At 28.4% G+C, this 11,741-nt stretch overlaps 1 protein-coding gene across 1 annotated transcript in view; it reads right to left on the minus strand.

Moving 5' to 3' along the window:
* Positions 1–11,741, minus strand: part of LOC136974089 (probable phospholipid-transporting ATPase IA) — a 166,618-nt gene that overhangs the window by 36,859 nt on the left and 118,018 nt on the right. Inside the window, 8 exon segments of the mRNA XM_067268884.1 lie at positions 1,622–1,696; positions 1,841–1,855; positions 1,857–1,952; positions 2,063–2,140; positions 3,822–3,927; positions 5,795–5,877; positions 5,950–6,039; positions 9,235–9,299. Of these exon segments, the coding sequence (XP_067124985.1) occupies positions 1,622–1,696; positions 1,841–1,855; positions 1,857–1,952; positions 2,063–2,140; positions 3,822–3,927; positions 5,795–5,877; positions 5,950–6,039; positions 9,235–9,299 (608 nt within the window).

Consider the following 11,741-nt stretch of genomic DNA (forward strand, 5'->3'; position numbering starts at 1 on the left):
AACAAATCATCATATCTTTCTTTCGTCAGAAAACCACTGTTTGTTTTCTTAGTATCCATAATATTAACTAATTTGGAATTAAAACACTCAAGCATACCAGCTATTATTCAATATTTTATAAAATATGAGAGGGTAGCAAAAAAACGTCTAGATGCAACAAAATGATAACTACTACTCAAATCACGTGGTTGTCACATGCTGATAGAAGCCAAGCAGTTGCGCAAACTGAACAAATTTTAATAAAGTTAGAGACTTTTATCACATTTACCATTACGAATTGGGAATTATGCAAACAAACTGGTTAATTTGATAAATTTTCAAAAATTTATCATATTTACCAAATTTAGTGGTGATTATGCATAATTACCGGTTATTATATATGTGAGAACCGGGGGGTAAAAGCTGCGTGCTTTGACTCCACTTATTGGCACAGATCGGAGAGATCCATCACTGGGTCAGTGGATGACGATTAATCGAGTGGGAAGGCTTGTGAGGTCGTGATAAGGTGTCAATAGTACGCAGGAATAAGACAGGTTAACATAAACAATCATTTAATAAATCTAACCTAAGGAATACAAAGTATGGCTAAAATAGAATATCTAAAACTATACTGTACAAAGATACAACCAGTGTGACAATCTAAGCGTCTATTCGGCACTTTCTCTGTTTTAACATTACTAAAACTATTCTTATAAATAGTACTTATAGACTATGCAGGAGAGAGAGTTTACAGTAATCACTTCATTCTAATGAAATACCTCTAGAAATGTATAGCTCCCAGGTTATGTGGTGGGTCTGTAGACACCGGCTGGTCGAGCTGAGTCAGAGGTGGCCTGTCTGAGATTATGGCAGAGTCAGGCCGAAGGTGATCGTTGAGGCGGGATGGGTCCTCTGTCTATGACCGCTTCTTGGTGTCTGCCGTCGTGTAAGGGCCGCTGTTGATGTCCGCCCCTGAGAGGCCGAGATCAGACCCCTTTTTATATCAATCTCTTGCAGAGGCTGACTCATCTATCAGGTGATGTGGGTATGGGTGGCTAAGAATTGTTGATATCAACTGTCCCGAATCAAAGTTTCTAGCTTTCCCCAACCGAATGGAAGGGTCGGGAGGTTAAGCTTTTTGTTGGGACTTATATGATAACTGTTATTTTTATGTGAATCATAGACTTAGTGATAAGTGAGAAAGTTTAGTTCGAACCTCTTAACAAGGTGACCCTTTATCTACTCTCTATCGAGGGACTTGGTTATCTATCAGTGATTGGGCCTGGAGGATGTCCTCTGAAAGTGGACACAGTTAAAACCTCGGTGGGAGGGGACATCTGGTGTAACACGAGAAGGGCACTTCTCGTCATAGTAAAAAGGGAAAACAAATGAGTCATCCTCTTGACCTCTCCGATGGAGAAAAGAGGAAAAGTAATTAACATCAGCATGTAAAAATTCTAGATAGTGCGGGAAATCTCACATATATAATCACCAGATTAATCACATTTACCATAACATATACATCTTTTTACAATATTTTTCAAGTTGCTTGTCCACATTTCCAACCAAATAATAAAATCATCATTAAAATACATTCTCAAATACTTCAAAATAAAAAGAAAAAATTAGATTTAATACTAACCACATTATAAAGACCAATTGACCACCTCTCAAATAATGTTTGTCCAGACCAACCACTTAGTATAGCCCACCAAAGCTGTTAAATTATTAAAAAAAAAATTTAAATTTTTTAAAGCTTTTCTGTTAAATTTTAAGTATAAAATTTTTAATCTAAAAATTTCATGTTTACTTTATGAGTTAACATTAATATAATTCTACAATATTTTAATTAAAAACTTACCTCAATAACATATAAAACATATGTTTTTATGAAAAGAATATAGTATAAGTTTGCAGAGACGTGCATGACTCCATGCACCATGGACAAATAGTAATGGAATAAGAAACCGAAACTGAAAGTGTAATTAAAAAGACTAATTCATTAAATATCATAAATTTCATATAAGATATAAAATTAATTAATTTTTGAGTAATTAGAAAAAAACTAAATGCTTATTTTTACCTGGGCAATGGCATAATCTGATGCACATGCAGCTTGTAAACCTTCAACACCACTTATGCCAATTCCAACATGTGCAGCCTGTACAGATAATTAATAACTAATTAAATTCTGCAATTAAAAATAATGAGAGAAATTCATTGCATATAATTAGAAAACTTGAAAAAAAATAAATTATGATTTTTGTCAATTGGAGAAAATACAATCTGAAGTAGTTAAGCTTGTATAAAAGTTTTGTATTTAAATATTTTTCCAAATATAAGTATCATACAACCAGATTTTTGATTAATACCAAATTATCTGCTAGACTGTAGCCATAATATAGCTTGATACAATCCAGCAGATTATTTGGTATTAAATATTTTTCCTATTTTGTACAATAAGTATAGATAGAATCTTTTATTACAGATTAACTTTGTTATGTCACATAAAATATATTTTTAGGACTTTTAGTGTGTTTTCTGAAATATCATCATTTTTCTAATTATTGTCAAAGTCCATAACAAAGATCACTCTTAAAAAAGCATTTTTATTTTTTTTATATTAAAAAAGATTATTGTATAAAAAAATTAAAATTGTTAAATTCTATTTTTAAAAAACACCAATCAAATAGAATAAATTAAATAAAATATGCTTTTAGAGCATATTTTAAAATAACTGTAATTATATTAGTTACTTGCAAAATATATCTTTGCTCTGCAATTCTTAAAATGCAATACTTTATCCTTTAATTGGATATTAATTTAGAAATAATTTTTGTTAATTCAGGAGGTCAACAAAAACTGTAATTACAAAACTGATAAATTATATTTCATTTAGAAATCTTGCTAAAAAATATTTGAAACATAACTAATAAAAACAAGGGACAAATAAATAAATAAATAAAAATGTAAAAAAATTCAACATTAAATTTCTTATAAATTAAAATGTTAGTTCATCTGACAAAAATGGTTTTTATAAGATATAAAATAATATATTGAAATTTTAACTTACGCTAAGATTATTTGTTTTTTCAATGATAAGGTTTCTCTGTTTCCATTAATAATGAAATTAACATCTATTGGAAACTGAACTGTTCCTAAAAAGCTTATTTATAAATAAACTCTATTTTCTAATTCCATTTAAAGTTACAAAAATAATCTAATTTGAATTATTATATTTTAAATAAAAACTTGTTTCCTTAATATTGTATGCTATTCATTTTCAAAAGTCCATTTTTAGTATAGAAAAATGTATTTCAAGACACATCTCATCTTCAGATCAAAGCTTATATTTCCAATTAAATCTGTCATTTCAAACACAGTTTGAACAAAAATAGAATTAATCACTAAACCAATATATTCAAAATGTTTTCAAATCTTTCATACATTTAGCAGTGAGTTATTTATGTCGTAAATCTCCAAAATTTTTGAAATTTTCATAGCTTTAATCCAAAAATTTTGGACATTTACAACTTAAATAACCAATGTCCAAATGTACGAAAAATTCTAGAACATTTTAAATTTAATTAGTTAGCGATTGATTCTATTTTAGTTCAAACAGTGATCAAAATAGTAGATTTAAGTGAAAATATAAGCTTTGATCTCAAGATGAGTCACTGTCTCAATAAACACCTAATCTACACTAAAAACAGGCTTAAAATGAATAGTGTACAAGATCAAGGAAACATATGGGGTTGCTCATAAGTAAAAATTCAAAAAAGTTATGTTTAAATACTATTAGATATTTAAAATTTTTAATATTTAATGTAGTATGAACACACCTGAATCATGGCAACATCATTAGCACCATCCCCAATTGCTAATGTCACTGATTTAGTAGACGCTTTAACCATTTCTACTACTTCTGCTTTTTGCATTGGTGATACTCTAAATTTTTAAAATATAAATTGACATGAGCCATGTATTTAAATTACTACAAGCAAATTATTAATTACACAAAAAAACTTTGTAAAATGTTAAAGTTTACTTCATTGTGTTATTTAGTGTGGCTTATTTTATGATTGGTGTTTTATGCAATAATTTATCCAGTTAATTATCATGTTAAGGTATAATAATTTGTCTTATGTAATTAGATTTTTTAAAATATATTTTAAGTGATATTTATTTACTGGATACGATTTATATCCTGGAGAATAAATCATTCCGTATAAAATCTATTTGTTAAAACAACATAAAAATTTGTTTTCAGTTTTTCTGATATAATTTTTCTTGAAAAGTTTTATGTGAGGTCCAATTTTGATTTCTATAATGAGATAATGGTAATCCTGCCAGAAAAGGGCACAATCAGAAGTATCAATTTTCTCCTAATTCAAATAAACATCAAGTGCCTTACTATAGGAGGGAGAATCACCTGTCTGTCTTAAGTGAGTCAGTAAATAAAACACTGTAAAATAAAATTAGTGTGTCAAACACTAATTCAAGAAATATATGTAGAGGAAATCTGTGGTACTAGGACATCCAAGGAAGCATACTGAAGAGGAACTCAACTTCTAAAGAAGAACCAATAAAAAATTGCTACTTCCAGTAACATTCATTTTAAACTCATTCTCTTTGCAAGTTGGTCAAAAATTGCATGGTGCAAAACAAATCAAGTAGTAACAAATGTATAACAGTGGGAAGGTATGAATCCTCCCTTTAATGGTCAATAAAATCTTTGTTGTTTAAAAATTTTTAGTTGTCTTTGAGCAAGTCTCTTAAGACTCATGTGATGATAATCCTCTATCAAGGCACATTGCTGTTTAAAGTGGGGTTTACCCAGTTAATGTAGTAAGTGACATGGAACTTGGGAATTTAATTCATTTAATTTTAATTATTAAAATTAATTGACTACATCTAGACTAAAATACATAATATATGTATATTTAATTAACTATGTTATAGCCTGATAATAACTATCATTTGATTATCAAAAAAGTAATAGTAATCTACAAAAATTAAAAAAGTTTTAAATTTTATTCCTGCTCAATTTTGACTATAACAGTATAATTGAAGACTTAGTTGTATTTAATATTTTGAACTTTTTGAAATTTTTTTCAACTGAGATTAAAATTTATTAAAGATAGACAACTTAAAAATCTGTCTAAAAATCTTGTAGTAAATTATTTAAATTCAATTTAGAGTTAAATCATTTACTACAAGAATATAATAGTTCTATCAAAAAAATTATGTATTCATAATATAGTAAACTTTCATTAACGTGAAATCAAGTAAAACAGACTTTTTTTTTTTTTTTTTATATTTGAATTTGGTAGATTTCAGTATCATTCAAGTATTATTGAAACTGTTGAAGAAACAGATATTAAATTACATGCATCAATTTGAAATTTTAGGATCCTTTTGAATAAAAGTAATTTCCCCTACTCATTGTAAATGATGTTTATCATGTACTGATACATATGAAAAATATGTTATGACCAGATGAACTAATTGATCTTGTTATATTTTGACTTGTGCCTTTTACAGCTTTTCTGATCTCTAATGGAATCCTGGAATGTTAACAATCATATCCTAGAATTCTAATATAAAACTGGAACACCTCATCCTGTTTCAATAAATTAAATTTAGAATTGTTATACTGTAGAAAATTATAAAATACTTTCTAAATTTTTATTACTTTATTAGAAATTTCTGATAATTCAAACAATTTGATAATTTGAACTTTTTTCCTAGGTTACTGAAGTTGTTAGTGAAATGTAAAAAATATTTAAATTAAAATTTTTAAATATATATTTACCTGCAACATATTACTGATTTACAAGAGAGAGCGATATCAACAAAATCATGTCTAACATCTGATGTTAATGCATATTTTAATGTCTGAAAAAATTATTATTAGTAAACATTGTAAACAAGCATATTATTCATGTAAACTAAAGAAATATTACTAACTTTTCCATCTGTAACAAGTGCAACATCATTTTCCTTACGAAGAAGTTCACCAAATTCTAATGTATGACGTCTAATGGCTTCTCTTGTATTCTGAAAAATATAGATTTTTTATATTAATATTGTATTTTCAAAATTGTTCAGATAATAAATGTTTATTTTTATGTACAATTATAAATACGAGGTCTGTTCAAAAAATATGCAGACTGTTTGATTTGTGTGGCTCCAGTTGGTTCCAGGGGAATCTGATTGGTGGCGCTAGGTTTGTACAGATCTTCTGGTGATAAAGCCATTTCCCGATTACAGATATGTTTATTTGTTAATTAGCTACGCAGTTTTTAGTGAAGTGCAATTTTTTCGTTTGTTGGATCGCAGAATGAATGACATGAAGGAGCAACGACTTGCTGTGAAATTTGTGTTAAACTTGGAAACGAAGGTCTAATCGTCCCAGTGACATTGAAATGAAGGTCCAATTGTCCCAGTGGGTGGGTGAAACAGCCCCAAACTCAAAAAAGCTTGCCAAGTTTGATCCAATGTCAAGGTGATGCTGACAGTTTTCTTTGATGCTAAGAGTGTTATTCCTCACGAGTACCTCCCCAAGGCTCCACAGTGAACCAGACTTACTACATTGATGTTCTGAAACATCTGAGGGACGCCATCCATCACAAAAGGCCAGAAATGTGAAGGAGTGGCAACTGGTTTCTCCATCACAACAATGCTCCAGCCCATTCAGCCCTCAGAACTCATGAGTTTTTGGCCAAACACTCAATCACTGTTCTTCCCCCACCCCCACTCACCTGATGTTGTTCCTTGTGACTTTTTCTTGTTCCCAAACTCAAAAGACCCTTGAAAGGAAGAAGATTTGAGAGGATTCCCGAGATTAAGGCAAATGCAACGAAGGCGCTGAAGGACATTACAAAAGAAGCATACCAGGACTGTTTCAACAAGTGGAAACATCGTTGGGAAGGAGAGTACTTTGAAGGAAACCCAGACATGTAACTTCTACATAAAGTACATTTTGTTTTATGACGTCAGTCCGCGTATTTTTTGAACAGACCTCGTACTGTGTGTTTATAAAATTAGTAAATAGCTATGTTATTAATAAACTAAAATCAAAAACCATAATGTTAACTGTGAATCTACTTAAAGAAATCAAAACATTAAGAATATATAAGAATCCCATATTTAATATCTAAAAAATTTTATATTTAACACATCTAAAGTATCTTATAATTTTTGATAGTCAAATTTACACCAGTAATATAAGTAAATAATCAATGTAATAATTAAATAAAATATTTAGTTTATTTATTTATACAAATTAAACAAAACTTATTACATTTATGATAAATATGTATTCAAAATTGTATTAGTGAACCTAGTAGAAAATACAGCAAACACACAAACATAAATTAGCATAAACACTAATTGTAAAAGCCTTACTGTCCTTAATTCTAATATTATTGTTAATTGTCTACTTGGACTTTACTTATTAATAGGACTTTATACTGGTGTTTAAAGATTGGTACAGTAATGAAAGTTAGTTCAGGAAAAAACAAAATTTCTTTATTATATCACCTGTAGTAATAATTTCTGCAGAAATGCAGAAAACAGAAATTATTACTACAGGTGATATAATAAAGAAATTTTTTTTTTCCTGAACTAACTTTCATTACTGTGCCAATCTTTAAACACCAGTATAAAGTCCTATTAATAAGTAAAGTCCAAGTAGACAATTAATAATAATAGCATAAACACTGTTTCCTTATAATTTATTAATACTGTTTTTATAAAATGTTTATTATTTATTATGAAATATAGTACTATATAATAAAATTGCAACTGATATTGTTTTTATATCGACAGTATTTGTCTTTAAATGTCATTATTGTTAAAGAAACGATAATGCTAAATGGGCATTCATGGTTTTGATGTATATGTAAACTTCAATTAATATAATATAACCATGAATAAAATTCAGTATTTCAAAACTAAGTTTATCTTATATCAGAAACAGTTGCTGATGAAAGAACAGAGAATAGAAATTCCATAACATGTATTATCTGTTTAGTATAAGCTCATAATTTTTAGTACTCAATTATATCGCACCAATGAATATATTGAACCTTTTCTTTGTCTCCTGACAAGTGCAAAATAATGAGAGGCAACTGTATTAATTTTCCAATTTTTAATGTAACTGCCAAATATAATTAAACAGCTCATTTTATCAAAGTTTAAGATATTTGCTTGTTATTAAACACAATAGATTTTTTTACATATTAGATTTAGTCAGTCATAAACAAAAAAGTTAACCATTTAAGCTTGTTATAAATACAATTTAATCTGTTAGCTGCTCCAAAGGTCATTTCAATTTCTGATCTTCATAAAATTTGAGAAAAAAATAAATATTTAATTAGAAAAAATTCACTAAAACTAAATATTTAATTGTTAATACAAACTGTTATTTCTGTACTTGTTATTCTATTCAATTTATAAATAAATATTTTACAAATAAAATAAAATAAATTACAAAAAGTTTCAGCATTTTATAAAAACAAATACTATAAATAATTGTATTAAAATAAAGATCTGCCTTTTAAAGACATAAAAAATTACATATTTTAAGTATTATTATGCTGAGTTTCATAATCAGCAAAATATAAAACTTTGTGAAAAGTAGTTTACACACAATAAAATAAACTTTAATTCTATTAAATTGGTGAAATGTTGTGAACTCAAATATAGATTATCTTTATGAATCTTGGAAGTAAATATGAAACCACCTTTCAATATAATCAATTAAATAAAATTTAACTACAATAAATTTTAAAAATTTCAATAATTTCAGTAAAATACTTTTAAAATATTACTTATGAATAATTATCTGATAACAAAAAAATGATTCAAATTCATCTTCATGATAGTTATAAAATTTTTCTTAATGTTCCAATAATATGAGGACTAAATATAAATATTTACAAAAAATGCAAGAATGATATATTTTACAAATTATAAAAATGAGAGTAAAACTTCATAAACAAATCATAAATAAAGTGCTTTTATTTTCTTTCACTGTTTAAAATATTCAAATATAAAAAGTTAAATTTTTGTAGATTTGTTTATTTTATTAAGAATCATTATATCTAAGAAAATAATTTGATTGAACTATCAAAAACAGAGACAATTAATAAGGCACTTTAATAAGGATTTGCACAGTAAATATTTTAATTAACTTAAATATGATAGTATTTTTATAATAGTTTGATTACTATATACTGTATTACTTACATCAAGACTGTCTTCATTAATAACGAGCAATGGCATGCCTTGATTTAATAGTCTGCAAGAATAGCCTGCGAAGATTAAATGTATAAGATGAATAATGTATTTATTTATGTTCTTTAAGAACTGTTAACTTTATAAAAATAATCACTATAAAGAGTTTTAGGATGGCAAGAATCAATTCTAAAAATCACCACCACATTAAAATACTATATTCAACAAAGTCAGATTTTATACATGTTTATAATGCAATTATTTCTAAAAATGTCCAACAGAATTTAGTAAATTATTTAAAAGTTACTGCAATGAAATAATTCTATATATTTTTGACACAAGACTGCAAGATTTATCATAATGATGACAATATATAGTGAAATCTTGCTTTGAAGTCTTGTTGAAATAATACTATCACAGTAGACTATCATCATACTGTCAAATTTTCCATACTTGAAAATTTCATAGAAGTCTAGTTATTCAAAACCTTGAAACTGTAAAAATTTATATGTTTATTAAAAATTCCAGTATCTCTTGAAAACACTGCCCATTTTGCTTATAAATAAAACTGCATATACATGGGTGTAAACCAAAATTAATTATATAATAATTTTAAAGAAGTTGTTTCCTGTTAAATTTATTTTAGAAAATAATATAACTTGTATTAATGCTGTATTTCCTTAATCTCATTTAATCAATACAGAAAGTTATCTAGTCATACATGGCAATTCTAAATAATGTTTCTGATTTCAATTAAGTGTTATACAAAGTATAATGAAGCTGTCTTGTTGATAGAAATGTGTTTTGGAAGATCATCTCTCAAAGTTTTCCTTGCTGCCAATTTTGAGTTAAGTTGCACTGGCTTTTGCCAGGAGACAGCTTAGTTAAACAGAGAAAAATGGTGACTATAGAACAGCATAAAACATTCTTCTGCATTCTTGATTTTCATTCAAATTCATCTGTTGTGGTTGTTCAACAGCATTTCTATACAAAATTTGGAACTGACCCACCCTCCAATAAGTCAATTCAAAAATGGTATTTCCAATTTCAAGGGATTGGCTGTATTTGAAAGTGAAAAATCATCAGGACATCCATAAGTAGGAAAAGAAACAGTGGAATATGTCTACGCAACCTTCACGAGGAGTCCTTGGAAGTCTACCTGACAAGCAGGCCAGGAACTAGATATTCTGGATTCTGGAGACAACTGTATGGTGAGTGCTGTAGAAACATCTGGTAATGAACCCATGCTGACTGCAGTTGCTGCAAGTTCTGACATCATCAGACTTAGACTTGCAAATATCTTTCCCTTTGAATCTGCTGAATTTTATGGAAAAGTTGGTGTTTAGTGATGAAGCAACATTCCACATTTCTGGAGAAATGAACAGACATAATATAAGAATTTGGAACTAAAAATCCTCCATTCAGTTTATGCAATTCCTCCAAAATTAACATCTGTACCATTTCCATCAAAAGATTTATGAACCTCTCTTTTTTCATGAGGCTACTGTGACAGATACTACGTATCTGGACATAATGACACAATGGCTATTTCTACAGCTCAAGAAAGACAACACTTACTTCATCTTTCACAGAATGGTGCACCACTACATTACTATTATGATGTTCAAGCCTACCTCAATGAAAGGCTGCCTTAACATTCGATTGGCTGTGCAAGATCAAGAACTGTTGTGTTGACCACCACAATCCTCAGATATCATCCCGTGTGATTTCATTTTATGAAACTTTATCAAAAATCATGTGTTTTGCCACTACTTGCTTAAATACAGGTTGATCTGAACATGTACATACATCACTGCAGCTGTCACAGAAAGTTATGCTGACATGACAGGCAGAGTTTGGCAGGAATCTGATTATAGGCTTGATGTGTGTTATGTTACATATGGATTGCACATTGAACATTTGTAGTAGGTAAGAAAAAAATTTCTTTTGGAGTCCTGCAGATATACACATTCACTTTTACAAAATTATTAGAGATGTTAAAGAATGTATTTCTTTTATTGAATTGTTAAGATGTCTACCAGAAGCTATTTTTTTAATATACTTGACTTTTTACATACCTTTTTAGTTACTTTTCACCAGACCATTGTCCACTGTGCAGATACAAAGGTGAAAAATGCAAAGTTACTATCATCATGAAATTCATATAATTTATTTAACCCCAAATAAGTTATTACAGCAAGCTTCTTATGCATTTCCATGATTATTGAGTCCACCATGTCTTAAATTTTCTTCACTATTTCCTGAAGAAGTATACTGTGAGTCATGACAAATCAGTTATATTCTACAAAGTCATAATACCATGTTTACTAAGAGCAATTTTATCACAGTGATTTCTTCATCTAGGTTAGCAAGTTTTTGTTTCTGCAAGTTTTTGTTTCTTCTGAAATAAATCTCCTATCTTCTTTCTTATAATAAACTTTTCTTTTGTTCTGTCTTTCTGTTTCTAGTTTGATTCCCATTAAACACTTATTTAACTTGCTTTGTATCATGTCCTCAAA

The sequence above is a fragment of the Centruroides vittatus genome, unplaced genomic scaffold (genome assembly GCF_030686945.1).
Source record: "Centruroides vittatus isolate TY-2023 unplaced genomic scaffold, ASM3068694v2 contig_341, whole genome shotgun sequence".
Lineage (NCBI taxonomy): Eukaryota > Metazoa > Arthropoda > Arachnida > Scorpiones > Buthidae > Centruroides > Centruroides vittatus.